Source organism: Gymnoscopelus microlampas (genome assembly GCF_963454915.1).
Source record: "Gymnoscopelus microlampas genome assembly, chromosome: 2".
In the NCBI taxonomy this organism is placed as follows: domain Eukaryota; kingdom Metazoa; phylum Chordata; class Actinopteri; order Myctophiformes; family Myctophidae; genus Gymnoscopelus; species Gymnoscopelus microlampas.
The window spans coordinates 8,850,391-8,873,703 of NC_139939.1; the positions used below are offsets into that span (position 1 = coordinate 8,850,391).

Genomic DNA, 23,313 nt, shown 5'->3' on the forward strand with positions numbered 1-23,313 from the left:
TTTTGGTTGCATAGCAGGGGAACAAATTCAACCCCTTGTTTGTGATAAATCTGGGTTGGACGTGATCATTGGAGCTACCTCTGGTGATTGTGACTGGTCGAACTTACAGAGTGGAATGGAGAACAGGTGAAGACTCAGATCTACATAAATTCAAGTTCATAACGTCACATACAATTATAAAAGATTCAATGCATATGTCAATACAATCGAATAGCTACAAAAGAAAAGAAAAGAACCACAAAAAAAGGAAAAATAATACAGTGCATGAATTATCCAACATTGTGAGAAATACAATTACATCTACACAATAATAGGCTATAGAGGACATTTACAGAAAACCCTAATATATTTCTCATCCAGTATATAACATGGTGCTGATAGAAAGTACACGTTCAACACTGAGCAGACAAAGAAGAAATATTATAAGCTACATACTGTAAAAATGTTTGTCTTAAACTTTGCAGCTACAACAGGAGTTAATTATCGTTTGATCCATTGATTGGAAGTAAGGGAAAGCAATTAACTACAGAGACAATTCAATCTCTGAACAAGCTCACTTGTGTATACTGTATGTCATTTGTGTAATCTGCACAAACATTTAAGTATAAAAGCAACAATTTATGGATGGGTTGGAGTTCTGAGTTTTATGGAAACTCAGAACTCCATGCTTACTGTGTGTTTGTCTCATGGTGGTTGCAGCTGCATAGCATAACGAGGTGGGATGGAACATGACATCACTGCATCACTGAAACCTGACTGATAGCAGCCACCTCATGTATTTTATAATGTAATTATAAATGATTATTATAATAGAAAATGTATTATTATTTAAACATTTTAATGTTCTTCTTGATAAGGGCCATGGGTGTTGGGCAGGTCTTATTTAAACCATTTTTAAAGGGCACTTTGGGCATCAGGTAGCAAAAGGGCAGGTACCCTCCTGCCATGCCTCTGAATAAAGATAACATTTCATTTGGTACAAAATACAATTTGTCCAAATATTTGACATCATGTAGTTGTACCAACATTTCAATAGATAACTCTTTCACAGATGCAAAGGCTCTGGGTAGAACATTTCATGTCGTTCCATCTTCCATCATAAAGCGCAACACAGTCTTCATCTCCAGAGTTATTAGGCTCACCAGGGCGCCAGTACCTGGAGTAGGAACATTTAATTCATTACAATACATTTAATTACATTTAACCATGACCTCAAATTATGTTCTAGATATTAGATGCAAGTTAACAGTGGCGTTCCATCTATCCATTTCCAATCTCCTTCCTTCTCTCTGTCAGTCAAACCCAGCCACACGTTATGGTATCTGGGAACAACTGTGTTAACAAAGTCCTGGACAGAAAGGATACTGGTTACTGAAATACACACTGTATAATAAATAGGTTACAACACACACACACACACACACACACACACACACACACACACACACACACACACACACACACACACACACACACACACACACACACACACACACACACACACACACACACACACACACACACACACACACGCACCTGCTTTTCTTTGCTGTTTATGACCATCAGGTCTGAATGTCTGTCTGTACAGTGTTGTCTGCTCTGCTCCCAGGTTGTCCATGCAGAGCTGTAATAATAACACACTCCACCACCAAATGTAAATCCATGTGGTTCTACCAACAAAATAATAAAGTTAGCCACTGTTTTGTCATTTTCTCAGATAAATGATAAATGATGAACAACATGATATAACAATGAAACAAAACAACAACAAACAACAACTTTGATGTCTCACTGACCACAAAGAATCCTCTTGATGTCATTTTGTTGGATTAGTTTGTTATATCTGGACAGTAGATGGTCAAAACTGGACTGTATCTGGACGTTCTGTCTAGTGATGTTATCATATCTGGACTGTAACTGTTCTTGGTCTTTGGTCAGGTTAATCAGGTCAGAATCTGCAAGAGAATCAACGATCTAATGAGTTTTACATACAACGCTGTTCTAATAGCAAATCTTCATTTGACATTAAGACAAGGGTCTTATTTTGGGGGAACAGGTGAACTGGTGTGGTGGGTGTGGGTACAGATACTTGGTATTTTCCAGACTGGAGAAGGGCAGAGTATCCACAGTGAAGAGGTGAGGTGGGTTGGATTAGGATGAATATATTATCAGTGTTTGTGTTGTATAGGTGGATTCAATCATGACCAATCAAAGGATTGCTTTTCATGACCTTAATGAGCAGTGCAAAGTGCGCAGCTCAAGGCGTTCAGGTCATTTTCACAGTAGAAAAGCCTCAAAAACGTGATTTATCACCAGAGTAAACTGATGTTCTTGTTCAGGAGGTGGAGGGACATCAACAACAAATGTAATACTACGGCACTCGGGTGGTGCAGTTGTAAACAGCCCACCAAGGCGGAGTCAAGGGGATCAAATCAACTATGGTGTATCCGGCTTTGTCAAGTGTCTATACAAACACAATTGGCCCGTGTTCAGGGGAGGGAAGCCGGGTAAGGAGGGAGGGAGGGAGGGTTGGGCGGGAGGAGTGGGACAGAGTTGTTGCGTCCTCCCAGTGGGGGCTCCTCACTGACAGGTGAGCCAGTAGGATACAACAGCAGCGAAAGGAATGAATTGGCATAATGACTAAATTGTGGAGAAAAAGGGGCAAAAATAATTGCCTACTGAAAAAAATATATATACTAAATCTACAGCACCTCAAACAGACTGCCAGCACAGATGATGTACAATTATCTTGGTAGGAATTGATAAATACAGCTAATATATCTGGTAGTGTTCCAGTGAAAATATTGTCTCACTGTAAAAGCCAGTTCATAAGTCTAAACTACATGGACGGATATCTACAAAATGACTGCTGCATTGACCCTGAGTAGACAGACACCTGACTAGAAGGTTCACGTCATTTATTTTGTGTCTTTGCATAACTGTCTATGAGAAATGTTCTAAGTATGTTTAGAGTACACTGGACTAAAAAAAACAAAAAGTCTGCGAAACTGTTCAATAATGGCCGACTTGGCATTATGTGTATTAATGAATAATCAGCAAGGCTTTATAAAGATCACAGTGTTGGATTAAAGCATTTAAACATTGTCACGTGTGGGTTAGAATGCATTAAAACGGGCTAACATATTTTTAGCGGCGTTAGCCGCTCTATACCTGACTTTGTCAGGTATAGAGCGGATCCTGCTCTATACCTGACTTTGTCCGTGTGCGTACGTCAACGTTCTGATTGGTCAGGTGCGTCAACAAAGTGATTGGTCAAGCTTCACGTGACACATGACTATAAACACATTATAAACACATATCGATGACAAAATGGATCAAAGGCGCCGCTACCTTCACACGGGGTGTGATTTTTTTCCATTTTGAGAGCTTCATACTAAAATGAAACTGAGAAACATAACAAAACATAAAAGTAGGGATGAGACTCCGCCAGATAAAGTGTGCTGAAAATAGCAATGGAGGAGTCACAAGTGTGTGCTTGTGTAGGCCTACCCAAAACACAAAGCACACAAATGTGGTGAAAAACAAGGTACTTTGCCAACAGAAATGGTCAATATGTCTGTCTCCTGCACACCTCATTCCAATCCACCTGCCCCAAAATAGGACCCAATGTATTTAAAGCAACAGCCATCAACACTATTTCTGACAAAATTATACATGTAAACATATTGTTTATTCTTTATTATAGAATTACTCACTGTATATGACCAGGCCAGTGATGACAGCCAATAGGATTACACACAGCAGACCCAACAGACCCAGACACACTGCAGCAGCTCTGGAACCATTCTTCTTGGACTCCTCAGAGCCTGAAAAACACAAGACAAACCTATGAGGATACTTCAGAGGATTAAAGTTTAAAATAAGTGACACCTTTTAACACATTTTAACAAGTTATGATGTTATGATATGATAGATAACAAGTAATACATCCTATAAAAAATTGGCTTAAGTCTGGCGGACCACAGCCACAAACAAACCCCATACACCCATAGACGGGTTTCTTAACCCTTGGTAAACATGAGAGGATATGCGCTCGCAGTGGAGGGGTGAGCCTATAGAGGGCGCTATTACCCGCAGCAGCTCTGGTCAAATCTACATTCATAAAAAAAATGGTCTTCACCGGGTTTAATGAAAGTAGATTCAATTATGCAGTTTGCAATATCTTGTTTACTCAATAAAAATGATTTGTCGGAAGTTGGATCTGTTCGTCTTTTATTTGTATATAATAGCAGCATTATGCCTATCTAACTCCCGAACACAACAACAGAGTGAAGGGCACTTCCGGGTTCATTCTACCCCGGGCATGCGCAGATTGCGCATTCAGCTCTGTGATGACGTCGTGCGAAAACCTGTCTATAGGCAGGACCATGCGCTGACTATCACATAACCATAAACAAACCTGACACGTCCTAGGCATGTCACTATGACTCAGACATAACCATAAACAAACCCAATATGCCCATATATAGGCATATATGGAGATCCGTTTTTCCAGAGCCACAGATCCGACCGCTATGCACATATATGGGCATAAATAGATATCCAGCTCTCCAGAACCACCGACCCAAACAATATGTTCATATATGGGCATGGCAATATATGGGCATATACTGATGACATCAGGGATCTCCATATATTGGCATAAAAGGGACACAGGTAGACAGACAGATGCAGAGATCTCAATATAGGGCATACAAAGGACACAGACAAACGGGTCCAACTGGTACTCTGACACGCTATGCGGCCCGAACGTCAAAGTGAACGACGCGTCACGCTAGACGTTCGGGCCGCGTAGCGGCCCGAACGTCTGTCCAGTTCTGTCCGTCTGTCCCCGTCTGTCCAGTTCTTTAGTAAACAGAAAATATATTTTCTTTTGAACCTAATACCATGCATTTTGTCTTTTCTTTATTAAGAAATATGCTGTTATATTTTTTTCTTTTAACTTTAATTTACTTAAAACCATGGCAAGTTCATTAGATGTGTTTGCAGATGTCATTCATATGATATCGTTGCTGTCGGGTAGAAACAAGCTAACTCAATTTTTTAGTTTTAATTTTTTCCCCCATAAATCAGTGCTATTGAACACCCATTACGTCTGTGTGTTGGTTAAAACATTTTTGAACCAATGAACAGTATTAAAAAGTGCTTCTGACAAAACCAGCTAACTCCATTGGATCCTCAAACTGTCTCCTAAACCAGCGTTCATCGTTCTCAACCAGCATTGCTCTAATTTGAATAAATAGTGAGGATAAGGTGTGCGTGTGCCACACACACATACCCCATGGTATCAAATATCAAACCTTGTCAAGGTATTTTTCTAGATTAAACAATGCAAAGCACATGAAATGTGTGGCCAATCATATATGAATAAATACAAATATTCAGTTAAAAGCAGCAAATAAAGTAATGATGTTCACATGTGGCTGAACTGTCTGACTGGCTGGTTGGTCATTCACAACGATAAATTCCTTCAGTAAAATACATTATCTTTAGTGTTGGATTTATGAAGCAAATATTAATTGCACCACAAGTCAAGTGACTTTGTACATAAGTACTTTGTAAATTATCACATTAAGTTGCCCTGCAAATATGATCATTTTTGACAGCATTCAGAGTTCATGTCACTGTTTCTGATCTTTTTAGTAATTAGAGTATAGCCACATCTGCAGCAGCCAGAGTTTTAACTAAAGCAAAGATGAGAGAACATACTGTATTACTCCAGTTTTAGCTTCACTACATTGGCTCCCGGTTGTTTTTAGGATTGATTTTTAAATTATTTTATTTGCTTATAATGCTCTCAATGGTCTGGCACCTTCCTACCTCTATGACTGCTTGCCTCGATATTAGTGCTCACCTGCTCGAGGTGCCTACAATGGCATATAAAAAACATGTGAAGCAGCACTCTGCTTCTACTGGCCGACGGCTTGGAATAAACTCCCATTACAGACAGGCAGACAGGCCTCTGTGGATAGCTTTAAAGCACAGCTCAAGACCTATTTCTTCACTCTTGCTTGTAGTTGATTTTTAAATCTCTGTGTTGTTATTCATGTCCTCACTGTTTTGCATGATTCATTATTTTTTCTGTAAAGCACTTGTGCTTTATTCTTGCTCTGTAAAGCAGTTTGAGCTTCATTTCATGTCATGAAAGGCGCTATACAAATAAAGTTTGTTTATTGTTACTATTATTATTATTATTATTATTCGTATTATTAGTATTATTATTACCCTTATTAATATTATTATTAACTGTATCTTCATATACCAGTACACCACTGCTCTTGCATAACAACCATAGATAGATGTGTTAGTTAATCATTGTAGCATTTAGTTTTACCGTCATGCTGTGCTTCTGTTGTGTTCTGCTGTACAGCATTCTGCTGGGTACCAGGGTCAGGGTCAGGGTCAGGGTCAAGGTCGTCTGCAGAGACATAGATGTCTACCATCCTCTCCTCTCTCTCTCCTCTCTCCTCCATCTCCTGCTGCCTCTGTCTTCGGCCATATCTGACCTTCTTTGTCAGATCTGGTACGGCGTACACGTCCTCCGCCATTCTAGCTCATCTTCAAACTGTACTCATTGTGCAACTTGTTGAAGAACAGAAGTCACAAAAGAGGAAGTCTAACCTACTAGACTCAACGGAAGCTACTAAGTTCACACTTTGAGCATGGGAAAGATGCATTTGCCATTTCTGAAACCACACATCACACTCACAGGTCTCAGAAACACAGGGCAAATGTTGTTTCCTACTGCTGCTGTGCATCATTAAAATACCCATGTTCAGGAAGAGTGTTTTCCTGGCACCACCACTGTGTCGTCAGCAAACTCAACAATGGTGTTTGAACGGTTTCTGGCCACACAGTCATGGTGGGTGTACAAGGGGTATAACAGAGGACTCAGTGTGCAGTGTAGGGAGCCTTGGGGGGCTCCTGTGTTAAGGGTCACCCTGGCCATTTGGGGTCTGGCAGATAAGTCCAGTACCCAGTCACACACTGCAGGGTTCAGTCACATGTCTGTCAGTTTGCTAACAGCCTGGTGGGGAGTATGGTGTCAGAGCTGTAATCAATAATAACAATGTAAACCTTCCCCTTCCCTGTTGTTGTTGTCGTGGCGGGAGAGTGTAGCATGCAGGGCCTGAGAAATGGCGTCATCAGTTAAAAATGTTTCCATAACATTATGTCACAAGGCCAATCCATATTATCCATTATCTACACCAGTTTAAATTCAATTGAAAGGGCTTTATTGGCATCAACATTTCAACAACAATGTTGCCAAAGCACCAAAGTACAATTTGTCCAAATATCTGTCATCATGTAGCTGTACCAACACACCAGCTAGCTACTGTAACAAAGTTAGGTGGCAGCTACTGAAAATAAAATGCTGTTGGTGTATACAACATGCCAAGTCTTTTTATTTTTATGCACATATACATTTGATTTGATGATGCTCTTTTTATTCTCTTTTTGCGATCTCTTTTCTTTAAATCCTTTTACATTATTCTATTGTTGTTATTACCTATGTTGCTGCATAGGTACACAAGATGTAACAATAAAATTCAATTAGCAAATTGTGAAATTACACTGGACTGATAGAGAGAGAGAGAGAGAGAGAGAGAGAGAGAGAGAGAGAGAGAGAGAGAGAGAGAGAGAGAGAGAGAACGAGAGAACGAGAGAACGAGAGAGGAAATGATCAGTATAATACTTTTTTTCAAATTAATAAAACAGATCACTGATTTTCTGTGTGTCTCTGTGTGCATCTGTGCTCTCCTCGTTCGGTGGACATGTGCGTGCGCGCCATGTTAGGTTTCGATATAGACTTTGTTGCGCGCGGTACCACGTACGGAAAATAGCCGATCTACAAGCTCACAATAGAGCTTGTACAGATCGGCTAGATTTAAAGAGAACTTTAAATGATACAGTGAGCTTTAGCTAATGCTGACAAGAATATTCAGGTACATTCTGCAATTTTTAATGAATATGCACGAAGTGTGCAGTGTGATAAAATATCACAGCTCAGTGTGAACATGTGGAACAGTCAACTGTAGAACATCTTGAGAGCGCAGGCTTGGCCTTGGCTTCTGGAGATAAGTATAGGGACCAGTCCAAGGAGAGATGGCTACAGATCAAACTCAACCAATTGGTATGTCATGTACATACAAGGTACAATGATGGGTATTGGGTAAGATGTTTACAACCAATGACAAATTGCCAGGCACAATGAGAGTCCAGTGACTCATATACAAGTCACCATAATCTACCAGAGGCAAGAATGCTGCCGAAACAAGGTATTGCTTGCTCTAAGGGAGAAACAGGACTTATTTATAAGTAAAAGCCTAACTTCACTAAGTAAAGTGAGGCTTAAACGATAATTTGGGATCGATGAGAATGTCCCAGTAGCCTACTCATAGCTTGAGACTAGTTTGTTTACATTTCCTTGGGAAAATACAATAATGGAAGCAGCCTCACACTCCTCTCCACGTGAGCTGGGTGCTGGTGGTGGCGTTTACGTGTGTTTGGGGCGGGGGATGGGGGTGAAGGATCGGTACCGCTGTACACCTGCACCTACATTTGAAACGAAGCAGATAAAAGCGCCAATTTTTTTATGAGGCTTCTTTAGGACCTACTGATGGATTCTAGCCTTGGGTACCAAACTTTATTTTGAAAAGTATCCATACAATTATCCATATCAATATCCATAAAAAAAAACAGGCAGATTCACTTTTTGGCCTATAACTCTTGAACCGTAGGTCATAGCATCAAAAGTTTTTTTCCCTGGACTCCTTGGATCATGACGCAACTTCCGATATAGGTCCCGCCTATTTCCGATTTCAAGATTTTCCGCCATTTTGCGTTATCTTCAAAACACATATTTTGCTATTACTCCTACAAATTTGGTCCAAAACTCACACAAATCGGCACACACTCTTTGTCTTTGGTCATGTGATCAAGATTTATGAGTCAGATTTTTCATTTTGCCTTCGGATTGGCAAAATGGCATTGAGGGGCACTAATAAACGCAGAGCCAATTCGATTTCACTTCCACCCATAGGGGGCGCAACAAATTCTATAAATGTCACTGTTTTTGCACCAACTTAAGTACAAATGGTCTTGTGAGTCATGTGACAATGACCGTGCAACAGGCTTTTGATATTCCATACTGTTTTCCTGTAATTGGCTTCAAAGAAAAAGCATTTGATGAGTATGCAGATGACGTTTTCATCCCTTATATCTGCTGAAGCAGCTGCAGGAAACCAAGCGGTTGGATGTTGTATGGGACACATATATCCCAGATAGTTTGAAGGAGTCCACCCACGAAAAGAGAGGACAAGGTGTTCGCAGGAAAGTGTCAGGTCAGACAAAGCTACCAGGCAATTGGATGGATTTTCTTCGTGACCCAGCAAATAAGGGGAGCTGTTTGCCTTTTTGACTTCCAGAACTGAAAAGTTCAACTGGCCACCATCAAAAGCTGTGTATGTCACATCAGGGCAAGCTGTGTCGACTTTTGGTTCCAGTAGTACCATGACCTATTGCAATCATGAAGAGGCAGACACCAGGATTCTAGTTCATGAACGGCATGCACTGGAGCAGCGGTGTCAAACTCGCGGCCCGCGGGCGTTTTGCGGCCCACGGAAAGGTTCCTGGCGGCCCAGGAAATACTTTTAAAAATAGTAAATTGATACTACATCTAACAGACATAGATTCGGAGTTCACATTGCTTTGCTCTCCCCCACTCGCTGCTGCAGCCAAGTAGCAGCGAGTGGGGGAGAGCTTTGATGGCCCGCTTTGTCTCTCCCCAGCTGTGGAATGTTGTGGCTGATTGGCTCGTTAAGAGTCTATTCAACTACTAGTCGAGTAGTAATGGCTATACTCTTTGATCCTCACACAGGAGTCAGACTCTCTCTCTCTCTCTCTCTCTCTCTCTCTCTCTCTCTCTCTCTCTCTCTCTCTCTCTCTCTCTCTCTCTCTCTCTCTCTCTCTCTCTGTCTGAAGCAGCAAGTGACTTAGATGTGTTAAAAATAAATCTATCAAAGCTGCTTCTTTTATTTCTCAGGAGCTTGCCCAGTGAAATCCTCAGTGTTAATTGAACTCGGAGTGGATTTAACATTCTATCTGGGGAAAGCATCTGTGTCATTTTAAGATTTATTTGGCTATTCAAAAATAGCAGATCTACAAGCTCATAGTGCTGCACCGAGTGCTGCACTGTGAGCTTGTAGATCTGCTATTTTTGAAAAATCATGGAAATCTTTACAAATGTCTCCTAAATGCTAACAGTTTTCTGAAACACTTATGTTGCTATAATGTGGTTCTCTAACTTTTTTATGTCTATATTATATATATATATATATAATAGGTAGTTAGAAGCATTAATCATATATGTGTTAAAAAATAAATGTATCAAAGCTGCTTCTTTTATTTCTCAGGAGCTTGCCCAGTGAAATCCTCAGTGTTATTTGAACTCAGAGTGTATTTAACATTCTATCTGGGGAAAGCATCTGTGTAATTTTCAGATTTATTTGGCTATTCAAAAATAGCAGATATAAAGTAGATCTGCTATTGTGGATCTGCTTGTAGATCTGCTATTTTTGAAAAATTATGGAAATCTTTACAAATGTCTCCTAAATGCTAACAGTTTTCTGAAACACTTATGTTGCTATAATGTGGTTCTCTAACTTTTTTATGTCTATATATTATATATATATATATATATATATATGAGACATGAGAACGCTCCCCCCTCCCCACTTGCTGCAGTGAAACTCCTTCTGTAAAGAACAATAGGCAAGCAATTGAAGCCATAGTTCTATTTCAAATGGATGGGCTCCTTACAAATTGCATTGTTTGATTTTAATGTAAGTAATTAAAGTAGCTAATCTTCATAAAACATTTTTTTAAATGATATACTGTAGCTATAGCAGTGACTGAGATGTAGTGGAGTAGAAGTAAAAGTTCTGGAAATTGGAAATACTCTAATAAAGTAAAACTACTTCAAATCTTTACTTAGGTACAGTACTTGAGTAAATGTAATTAGTTACTTTACACCACTGTTCTATAAATGTAATTATTTAACAACCCACACAAATTACCAGGTATTGTTTAACTTCAAATTGAATTATTCTATTTAAAATGGTTTATCATAATAATTATAATAATTATAATTATTATTATTGGTACAAATTGCATTGTTTGTTTTCTGAGACAAGTTCAGACAACAGATTGAAAAACAATGCTGTATAACTGAATGCGTGAGCGCGCATGTGTGTCCGCAACTGGTTCCTGCCCACCTCAAGTCACAATTTGACCAATCTTGCCCGGACACCAAATTGAGTTTGACACCCCTGCACTGGAGCAATGAGCAAAAACGATCCTAGTGCGTACTGTGGACACTGATGTCATAGTGATCCTTGCAGGCTTGTTCCATGATTTAGTTTCGATCAATCTTTGGCTGACATCTGGGTAGCTTTTGGTATGGGCAAAAAATACAGATTTACCACATCAACATCATGTGTAAATCTCTGGGGGAGCCAACATCTCGTGCTCTGCCTATGTTCCATGCATTGTCAGGTTGTGACACAACATCTGCTTTCCACAGTAAGGGCAAAAAGTCAGCTTGGCATGCCTGGCAAGCCTATGATGATGTCACAGAGATACTTGTCAGTCTGGCCAAACATCCCTTCCAGCTGCTGAATGTTGAGAGTCAGCAGTTCCAGAAGCTTGAGAGACTGACAATTATCCTGTATGACAAATCCAGTCCTTTGATCTCCATCAACCAAACTAGAAAAGATCTCTTCTGTCATGGGAAAAGGTCGATGGAGAAACTGCCACCCACCCAAGATGCACTACTTCAGCATGTTAAGCGGGCAGTTTATCAAGCAGGCATCTGGGCGACCAGCCTACAAACAGAACAAATTATTCCTTCCCCACACGAATATGGATGGACCAAGGAATCGGAGGCATGGGTGCCAGTTTGGATGACAATTCCAGAAGTCTCCAGAGCATGCAGAGAGCTGATCAAATGCTCTTGTAAAGGGGACTGTTCCACCTGTAAATGTGGCAAATCAAATTTGGACTGTTCACCACTTTGCAATTGCAAATGTTTGACTCACAAGACAATTTGTACTTAATTTGGTGCAAAAACAGTGATATTTGTAGAATTTGTTGCGCCCCCTAGGGGGGGAAGTGAAATAGCATTGGCTCTGTGTTTATTAGTTTATTCATCAATGATACGAATTTGGGCAGATAGGACGGCGTGTTCACGATTTGTGCAATTTTTTGCCAAACGGACCCTCCCACAAATTTTTGAAGCCAATCGTAGCCAATCTGAGGGGAATATGAGAAATCGGACTGATACATCTACATCACATGACCAAACACACAGTGTGTGCCGATTTGTGTGAATTTGGGATTTAAATTATAAGAGTAATAGCAAAATATGTGTTTTGAAGATAGCGCAAAATGGCGTAAAATCTTCAAATCGGAAAAGGGGCGGGACCTATATGGGAAGTTGCGTCATGATCCAAGGAGTCCAGGAAAAAAAAGACTTTTGATGCTATGACCTACGGTTGAAGAGTTATAGGCCAAAAAGTGAATCGGCCTGTTTTTTTTATGGGTATTGATATGGATAATTGTATGGATACTTTTCAAAATAAAGTTTGGTACCCAAGGCTAGAATCCATCAGTAGGTCCTAAAGAAGCCTCATAAAAAACGTGGCGCTTTTATCCGCTTCGTTTCGATTATCTTGTTAAGCTATCCCACTAAAAGACGTCGGCCATTCACACTGAACTGAAAAGAGCTAAATATGCTGTACTACATCATGAACCCTACCTAGCTCTGGGGGGCAAACATTCTGCGAAAATAGCAGATCTACAAGCTCACAACGTGACACATTGTGAGCTCCTACATCAGCTATTTACGGTGAAGAGATGGTCTTAAAAGAAGACACACACACACACACACACACACACACACACACACACACACACACACACACACACACACACACACACACACACACACACACACACACACACACACACACACACACCTTTTTTCATATTTCTAGCCAGATTTAGAGGAATATCTCATTTTAAATCAACACTAGGAATCTAGGATTATACTGAAAACATAACTCCACAAACATGAACAATATTCATACAAAAGTTACTGTCACTGATTATATGAGCAATTCAGCATGTATTACTCTACAGTAGGACACAACCTCGTTGCCCCGATCATGAGGAACTAAAACAATCTTTGCAAGAAGAGACACAACAACCACCCAGCCTGCCCTAAATATACAGTAGCCTTGAATTACTGGTTATCAAAGTAAAATTAGCAGTTTCAGTTATTAAGTATGTCAGTCAAAGAGAGAGAGAGAGAGAGAGAGAGAGAGAGAGAGAGAGAGAGAGAGAGAGAGAAAGGAAATCACTGAACGGATCACTGATCGTCTGTTGCTCTCCTCTATGCAGGGCCATGTTGGCAGACCATCCAAAGCATGGCTCATATTCACATCATTTACAGGACCATCAGCCTGAGTAGATTGATACAGGTCAATATTTACAAGGTGGATTTGAACCCACAACCCACCTGTCTGTGGTGGTGGTGGGCAGGCCTTTTACCACTGCCCCACCTTAAAGGACCCAAACTTAATACTGTGTATGTATTTGGCCATGGACCCCGATCTGAAAACATTTCGTGCCAGGGACCCCATACAAGATTTTTTGAAAATAGCTGATCTACAACCTCAAAACGCATTGCATCACGACACATTTTGAGCTTTTAGATCTGCTATTTTCAATAGCCAATGTAATAACTGAGAGCAGTTTTTCTGGGCGGGGCTTAACTAGCCTGGGACAAGACGAATCTGCCAGTGCAAAAAAAAATTGCCCTCTGCGATTTGGGTCTGGCACCGGTCCGTTGTGAATCCATTTCCTGCTCCCGAAGTCTGGGGTGACCAATCAGGGCCCAGTATTCAAATATGGGAGACTGTAATTGGTAGTTGGTTGTAATTATAGTTTGCGTCCAGAGCCATTGTTTTGATCCTGCCCCTTGGGAAAAAAAACGTCCTCATAGAAGCACCAGACTCATATCCACGCAGTTATATAGTCTGGCTACGCGAGGCTATAGGGCTTAACACCTCACCTGATGACACGCTCAGGCGAGTTTCAGTGATGTCATCAGAGTTACAGACATAGATCTAGATACCTCATTGGCCGCTGCAGTTCATTGGAGCGACCTGTATCACGCCACCATTTTGGAGAAGGCAAGCTTCCTTAGTATTGGCCAATCACAGCGCATCTTTTCCGGTATTGGCAGAATCTAGTTGTAGCCTATAAAAATATGTATTTATACAACTAGATTCTGCCAAGTACCGTGAAAGACACGCTGTGATTGGCCAGTAGTCAGGAAGCTTGCCTTCTCCAAAATGGCGGCCACGATACAGACGCCTCAGAGTCGGAGGAGGCGTATACCTTATGTCTATGGTTACAGATGGCATAATTCCTAACTACTGAGAAATCAAGGAGTATAGCCGCACACTCGGAGCTGCCGATGCCAATATTTTATTGTAGACACAGAAACAGACAACACCAACGTTTCACAGATGAGACCCATTACAGATCAGCAGGGTGTAACCACTCAATAAACCCACATTGGGACCGGTTCTACTGGTCAAACTTACAGAGTGGAATGGAAAACAGGTGAAGACTCAGATTTCCTACATCAATTTAAGTTCATAATGTCACATAAAATTATGACAGATCCAATACATTATGTAAATACAACCGAATGGCTACAAAAGAAAAGAAAAGAACCACAAAAAAAGGAAAAATAATACAGTGCATGACTTATCCAACATTGTGAGAAATACAATTACATAATAATAGGAGAACATTTACAGAAAAGCCTAATATATTTCTCATCCAGTATAACATGGTGCTGATAGAAGAGTTTACGTTTAGTAGTTCAACACTGAGCAGAGAAAGCAGAAATATCATAAGCTACAGTACAAAATAAAATGTGTCTTAAACTTTGCAGCTACAACCCAGGAGACAGTTAATTATCACATTGATTGGAAGTAGGGGAAAGCAATTAACTACAGAGACAATTCAATCTCTGAAACATTTAAGTATAAAAGCAACAATTTATGGATGGGGGAGGGAGTATAAATCAGTGAATCGTACAATTAAACTCAGAACTCTGTGCTTACTGTGCATGTGTTTGTCTCATGGTGGTTGCAGCTGCAAAGCATAACGAGGTGGGAGGGAACATGACATCACTGCATCAGATGAAAACTGGAACTGAAACCTGACTGATGGCAGCCACCATGTATTTTATAATGTAATTAGAAATGATTATTATTATTGGAAATATATTATTATTTAAACATTTTACTTTGGGCATCAGGTAGTAAAAGGGCAGGTACCCTCCTGCACATGCCTCTGCATAAAGATAACATTTCAATTGGTACAAAATACAGTTTGTCCAAATATTTGACATCATGTAGTTGTACCAACATTTCACTAGATAAGTCTTTCACAGATCAAAACGCTCTTGGCAGAACATGACACGTCGACCCATCTTCCATCTTGAAGTACAACACAGTCTTCATCTCCAATGTTATTAGGCTCATCAAGGCGCCAGTACCTGGAGTAGGAACATTTCATTCATTACACTACATTTACATGATATTTAACCATGACCTCAAATTATGTTCTAGATATTAGATGCAAATTAACATAATAGTGAAATAGACGGTGATGGTGACAGTGTGGTTGGCTGGTATTGTATTATAAGATTTAATGCCATTAAGAAAAAAGTTTAGCGAAGATGAAATCCCTGTATGTGCAATGTGCTTATAATGAGTTTAAATGAATAATAGAAGAATAAATGCAGAGTCTTACGTTGGTGTGGTCAGTGGCGTTCCATCTACCCATTTCCAATCTCCTTCCTCCTCTCTGTCAGTCAAACCCAGCCACACGTTATGGTTTCTGTTAACAACTGTGTTAACAAAGTCCTGGACAGAAAGGACGCCGGTTACTGGAGTACACACTGTATAATAGATAGGTTACAACACACACACACACACACACACACACACACACACACACACACACACACACACACACACACACACATGCTTTTCTTTGCTGTTTATGACCATCATGTCTGATTGTTTGTCTCTACAGTATTGTCTGCTCTGCTCCCAGGTTCTCGTCTTAGTAGAGATGTGATAACACACACCACCACCAAATGTAAATCCATGTGGTTCTAAAAACAAAATAACAAAGTTATCCACTTTTTTATCATTTGCTCAAATTAATGATAAATGATGAACAAAGTGATATAACAATGAAACAAAACAACAACAAAACAACAACAAAAACAACTTTGATGTCTCACTGACCACAAAGAATCCTCTTGATGTCATTTCGTTGAATTAGTTTGTTATATCTGGACTGTAGATGGTCAAAACTGGACTGTAGATGGTCAAAACTGGACTGTAGATGGTCAAAACTGGACTGTATCTGATTCTTCTGTTCAGTAAGATTGTTATATTTGGACTGTATATGGTCAAACCTTGACTGTATCTGGACGTTCTGTTCAGTCAGATTGTTATATCTGGACTGCATCTGGTCGTTCTGTCTAGTGATGTTATTATATCTGGACTTTAACTGCTCTTGGTCTTTGGTCAGTTTATTCAGGTCAGAATCTGCAAGAAGGAGAATCAATGATCTGATGAGTTTTACATACAACGTTGTTCTAATTGCAAATCTTCATTTGACATTCAGACAAGGGTCTTATTTTGGGGGAGCAGGTGAACTGGTGTGGTGGGTGTGCAGACAGATACTTGGTATTTTCCAGACTGGAGAAGGGCAGAGTATCCACAGTGAAGAGGTGAGGTGGGTTGGATTAGGGTGAATATATTATCAGTGTTTGTGTTGTATAGGTGGATTAAATCATGATCAATCAAAGGATTGCTTTTCATGACCTTTAAGAGCAGTGCAAAGTGCGCAGCTCAATGTGTTCAGGTCATTTCCACAGAAGAAAAGCCTCAAAAACATAATTTCTCACCAGAGTAAACTGATGTTCTTGTGCAGGAGGTGGAGGGACATCAACAACAAATATACTACTACGGCGCTCGGGTGGTGCAGCGGTAAACAGCCCACCAAGGCGGAGTCAAGGGGATCAAATCAACTGCGCCGCATCGGCTTTGTCAAGTGTCTATACACACACTTGGCCCGTGTTTTGGGGAGGGAAGCAGGGTAGGGAGGGTGTCACAGCTCATAATCCTACAGACTGGGGCAGCACCTGTCAGCAGGGAGTGTTGGGGCGGGAGGAGTGGGACAGAGGGACAGTGGTCGAAACGTTGGTTTCCAAATAAATCCTGCATCGTGGCTACAAGTGTGCGGCCTCTTTCTTTATTTTCATATTTACTTACCAAGGTCAGCAGCACCTCACCAATACTGGTGTGCGCCCTCATCCATTTTGTTTGGATTAAAGCATTTAAACATTGTCACGTGTGGGTTAGAATGCATTAAAACGGGCTAACATGTTGTTTCCATTTTGAGAGCTTCACACTAAAATGAAACTGAGAAACATAACAAAATATAAAAGCAGGTTTGTGTGATTTTGGAGACGTGTCTGGGTGAGCCTCCGCCAGATAAAGTGTGCTGAAAATAGCAAAGGAGGAGTCACAACTGTGTGCTTGTGCACCCAAAACACAAAACACATAAATGTGGTGAGAAACAAGGCACTTTGCCAACAGAAATGGTCAATATGCCTGTCCCCCATGCACACCTCATGCCAATCCACCTGCCCCAAAATAGGACCCAATATATTTAAAGGACAACTTTAGTTTTTCACAACCATGGTTTATATTTTAGCTTGTAATTAAAGTAAATAAAAGATGAGTGTTGTTTTTTTTTAATTTACTGCTTTCTACCATTTTAGCAATTTTCGCGATATTTTTTACAGTGGGCGGGGGCATTCTGTCCGGTGGCTAAATATGCCTTTTTTACACAATAAAAAAGGTCCTGAGGTCTTTGATGGCCAGATGTGAGTTATTGGGGGCTAGAAGAGCTACTGTAAATAATAATAAAGAAAACGCCGAGTTATTGTGTAAAAAAATACATATTTAGCCACCGGACAGAATGCCCCCGCCCACTGTAAAAAAGATCCCGAAAATTGCAAAAACTATAGAAAGCAGTAAATAGAAAAAAAATTACACTCATCTTTTATTTACTTTAATTACAAGCTAAAATACAAACCTTGGTTGTGAAAAACCAAAGTTGTCCTTTAAAGCAACAGCCATCAACACTATTTCTGACAGAATTATACAGTACATGTAAACACACTGTTTATTATAGAATTACTCACTGTTACTGTATATGACCAGGCCAGTGATGACAGAAAATAGGATTACACACAGCAGACCCAGCAGTCCCAGACACACTGCAGCAGCTCTGGAACCATTTTTCTTGGACTTATCAGAGCCTGTAAAACACAAGACAAACCTATGAGGATACTTCAGAGGGTTTAAAGTAAAATAAGTTACTGACACCTTTTAACAAGTTATGATGTTTTATGATAGATAACAAGTAATGCATCCAATATTAAAATTGGCTTAAAGGCATTGTAGGGAACATTAAGCCTAAATTTAAAAAATATGTATATATATATTTTTTGCATTTTCTCCCCTCTATCAGCCACTATATAATGATGCTGGGGTGTTTTCCTTCATTGAAACACAGTCCTCTGTCTGAAATCCGTATTTTCCCTTCTGTTTATGTTCATGTTGTTTATGTCCGGGTCGTAAATTAACGCACGCATGTGCGTGTCCGTGCGCGTCCGTGCCCGTATCAACTTTTTACTTTCGGTTTTAAAACGCTCTCAAACTTCTTTTTTGAGGCACATAATTTACTTTTAAAAAATCGTTTGGATAGAATTTAGTTGTTTAGCTTCATATATGTGGTCAATTTATCATGAAAGAGCCTATTTAAAAATATAAATTCAGAGAACCGTAGGGTCGGGCATTTCCGCGAATTGTATCCGCATAAGGCAACCTATTTTGGGCATGACTCATTTAAAAAGTCCCCCCTGCGTCACCCCCTGGTGGTCGGGGAAAAGAACTGCTGGAGGGGCGGTGTTTGACAACAGTTTTTTTCTTTGATTATGTCTGAACTCCCTACAATGCCTTTAAGGCTGGCGGACCACAGACACGTCACTCTGACTCAGACATAACCATAAACAAACTGAAAACGTCCATATAGGCATGTCACTATGACTCAGACATAACCATAAACAAACCCAATATGCCCATATATAGGCATATATATCTAGATCCGGTTGTCCAGAACAGATCCGAACGCTATGCACATATATGGTCATGTGCATTTATGCGTGAGCCGACTTCAAACTCGGTGTGCGGTGCCCGCCGCCGAGTATTTCAGATATGCGGTTGTCCAGAACCGCCGATCCGACCGATATGTCCATGTATGGGCATAAATGCATATCCAGCTCTCCAGAACCACCGACCCAAACAATATGCTCATATGATGACATCAGGGATCTCCATATATGGGCATAAAAGGGACACAGGTAGACAGACAGATGCAGAGATCTCAGTTTAGGGCACAAAAAGGACAGACAGACGGGTACAGCTGTTACTCTGACAGAGCCCTGATGAGCAATTAGTGCTCTAATTTGAAAGTGACTGGAGTCTGTCTCATTTCTCTTCAAAAGCCCTTGAATATGATGGAATATGTTTAAGGATTACTGTGATTATGGTAAGCTCACATTTCATATCACACACACCATAAGAACTCCTGTAACTTTTTAAAAAACATTTTACTACATTTCTGAATGCATGGCCAGGGACCACCTGCAATATCTCTGCGGACAAAATCCCTAATGTAGAGTGTTTGTTCAGTTACAGGGGTCTCCCCGTCTCTCCAGTTCTTTAGTAAACAGAAATTATATTTTCTTTTGAACCTAATACCATGCATTTAGTCTTTTCTGTATTAAGAAATATTCTGGTATATTTTTTTCTTTTAACTTTATTTTACTTAAAACCATGGCAAGTTCACTAGATGTGTTTGCAGATGTATAGGCCTATGTCATCCATATGATATTGTTGCTGTCGGGCAAAAACCAGCCAACTCAATTTTTGAGCCTTTTCATTTATTTTCATGAATCAGTGCTACTGAACACCCTTTACGTCTTGTATGTTGGTTAAAAAAAAGAATTGAACAAATGAAACCAGCTAACTCCATTGGATCCTCAAACTTTCTGCTAAACCAGCTAACTCCATTGGATCCTCAAACTTTCTGCTAAAACAGCTAACTCCACCAAAGGGGGATGTAGTTGGCTGGTTTTGCTGACTCCAGGCTCCACCCCCTTTTGACCTCCAACCTCATTGTGAGCTTGGCGGCTCATTCAGCTGTTCTTATCAATGATGGACAAAACCTTTTTGTTTTGTTTTTTCATTTCCTGAAAAAATTACATTTTGGAGTTAGCTGGTTTCTGCCCGACAGCAGAGATATACTGCCATCATTGGCCTCCAAGCGCTATGATAATGGGAACTGCACTAAGAACTTTGACAACAGGTACAACAGATAGGCTATAAGGTATTGCATAAGTGGAAGAGGGCATGCGTTCATCGTTCTCAACCAGCATTGCTCTAATATGAATAAATAGTGAGGATAAGGTTAGTGTGCCTGTGCCACGCACAAACACCCCATGATATGAAATATCAAACCTTGTCAAGGTGTTTTTGTAGATTAAACAATGCAGAGCACATGAAATGTGTGGCTAATCACATATGAATAAATACAAATATTCAGTTAAAAGCACAAAATAAAGTAATGATGTTCTCATGTGGCTGAACTGTCTGTCTGGCTGGTTGGTCATTCACAACGATACATTCCCTCAGTAAAATGTATTATCTTTAGTGTTGGATTTATGAAGCAAACATTAACTGCACCACAAGTCAAGTGACTTTGTACATACAGTACTTATAAGTATTTTGTAAACTATCACATTAAGTTAAATATGATCATTTTTTACAGCATTCAGAGTTCACGTCACTGTTTTTTTTGTAATTAGAGTATCTAGCCACATCTGCGGCAGCCAGAGTTTTAACTAGAACTAAGATGAGAGAACATAATACCCCAGGTTTTTGCTTCACTACATTGGCTCCCGGTTGTTTTTAGGATTGATGACTATGACTGCTTGCCTCGATATGTTCCAAACCGCCCCCTCAGGTCTTCTAGTGCTGACCTGCTCGAGGTGCCTACAATGACTTCTAAAAAACACGATGAAGCAGCATTCTGCTTCTACGGGCCGACGGCTTGGAAAAAAACTCCCATTACACCTTAGACAGGCATCCACTGTAGATAGCTTTAAAGCACAGCTCGAGACCTATTTCGTCACTCTTGCTTGTAGTTCATTTTTAAATCGCCGTGTTGTTATTCATGTCCTCACTGTAATTGCCTGATTCATAACTTTTTCTGTAAAGCACTTGTGCCTTATTCTTGCTCTGTAAAGCACTTTGAGCTGCATTTCATGTCATGAAAGGTGCTATACAAATAAAGTTTATGTTTATTATTATTATTATTATTATTATTACCCTTATTATTATTATTATTATTATTATTATTATTATCATCTTCAGATACCAGCACACCACTGCTATTGCATTACATCCATAGATAGATGTGTTAGTTAATCATTGTAGCATTTAGTTTTACCTCCATTTTGCTCTTGTGTTGTGTTCTGCTGTACAACATCCTGCTGTGTCCCAGGGTCAGGGTCAAGGTCGTCTGCAGAGACATAGATGTCTACTATCCTCTCCTCTCTCTCTCCTCTCTCCTCCATCTCCTGCTCCCTCTCTCTTCGGCCATATCTGACATTCGCTGTCAGGTCTGGTACGGCGTACACATGCTCACACATTCTACTTCATCTTCAAACTACATTCGTTGTACAACTTGTTGGAGAACAGAAGTCACAAAAGAGGAAGTCTAACCTGTTAAAAAGACTCAACGGAAGCTACTAAGTTCACACTTTGAGCGTGACGTGCATGAGATAGATGCATTTGCCATGTTCTAAAACCACATATCACAACCACAGGTCTCAGAAACACAGAGAGAGGGTGAATGTTGTTTCCTTCTGCTGCTGTGTGTCATTAAAATGTTACTTATTTGAGAGTTCTGACGACTTCATTATTTGCAACTTTTTTAAGTCAGCATCCATCATACTCTGAAGACTTTAGGTTGAGCATGTCAGTTCACCTGTTTCTTGCTAAATCCAAACTTATCAAGATGGAAAACTTAACAATATTGCCTACAGCCTTTGTATTGAAAATGAGGGGAGGAGAGCAACTGTGGTTCAGTATGAGAGACACTTTCTCCTATGAAGGCATTTGGACAGGTGCTTGGGCCCTGGCAGGCTGCTACAGTATGTGCACATGCCTGCATGGCAGCTTACTGTATATCTTTAACTGCTTTAAGGAGGATAGACATAATGGAGCAAATATCTCATTGTGAGCAACAGTCACAGGAAATGTCAGAGGAAATGAATGATTAATATGCCTTTGTTCATGTTCTTGCAGGTTGCAGGGCATTAGGTCTGTAAAGATGTAAGGTATTTCACTCTGGATGGAAGGATTTCCATGAATGGAAACTACCCAGAACTCTTACCCATGCCATGTTCAGGAAGAGGCTCTTTATCTGGCACCACCACTGCGTCGTCAGCAAACTCAACAATGGTGTTTGAACGGTTTCTGGCCACACAGTGACACTGTGTTAAGGGTGGGGTGGTAGTGGTGTGGCTTTCCACCCTGACCACTTTGGGTCTGGTAGATAAGTCCAGTACTCAGTCACACACTGCAGGGTTCAGTCACATGTCTGTCAGTTTGCTAGCAGCCTGGTGGGGACTATGGTGTCAGAGCTGTAATCAATAATAACAATGTAACACTTCCTCTTCACTGTTGTTGTCGTGGTGGGAGAGGGTGGCATGCAGGGCCTAGGAGATGGCGTCATCAGTTAAAAATGTTTCCATAACATTATGTCACAAGATTCATCCATATTATCCATTATCTACACCAGTTTGACAATATCCTTGCAGAGCTGGGCACAAAAACACTATTTTCACGTTTCAGTTTGTTGACAAATACAAAGTAAAAGCCTAACTTCACTAAGTAAAGTGAGGCATAAACGATAATTTGTGATCGATGAGAATGCCCAAGTAGCCTACTCATAGCTGAGACTAGTTTGTTTATATTTCCTTGGGAAAATACAATA

At 40.2% G+C, this 23,313-nt stretch overlaps 2 protein-coding genes across 2 annotated transcripts in view; both read right to left on the bottom strand.

Moving 5' to 3' along the window:
* The window catches only part of LOC311037635 (uncharacterized protein), a gene marked incomplete at its 5' end in the record, with an annotated part of 38,619 nt that extends 32,050 nt beyond the window's left edge, over positions 1-6,569 (bottom strand). Inside the window, 4 exons of the mRNA XM_084046870.1 lie at positions 1,537-1,670; positions 1,797-1,955; positions 3,717-3,827; positions 6,356-6,569. Of these exons, the coding sequence (XP_083902996.1) occupies positions 1,537-1,670; positions 1,797-1,955; positions 3,717-3,827; positions 6,356-6,569 (618 nt within the window). The remainder of the gene's footprint in view (positions 1-1,536; positions 1,671-1,796; positions 1,956-3,716; positions 3,828-6,355) is intronic.
* A 101-nt stretch (positions 6,570-6,670) lies between these two features.
* Positions 6,671-21,980, bottom strand: LOC311053840 (uncharacterized protein; the record flags this gene model as incomplete). The annotated part of the gene is made up of 5 exons (XM_084069564.1): positions 21,763-21,980; positions 18,398-18,508; positions 16,419-16,724; positions 15,916-16,051; positions 6,671-6,707 (listed from the first exon to the last, which is right to left on the bottom strand). Exons 1-5 carry the CDS (start codon positions 21,962-21,964, stop codon positions 6,671-6,673), a joined length of 792 nt encoding a protein of 263 aa, XP_083925690.1. The 5' UTR covers positions 21,965-21,980.
* Between the last annotated feature and the right edge of the window lie 1,333 nt (positions 21,981-23,313).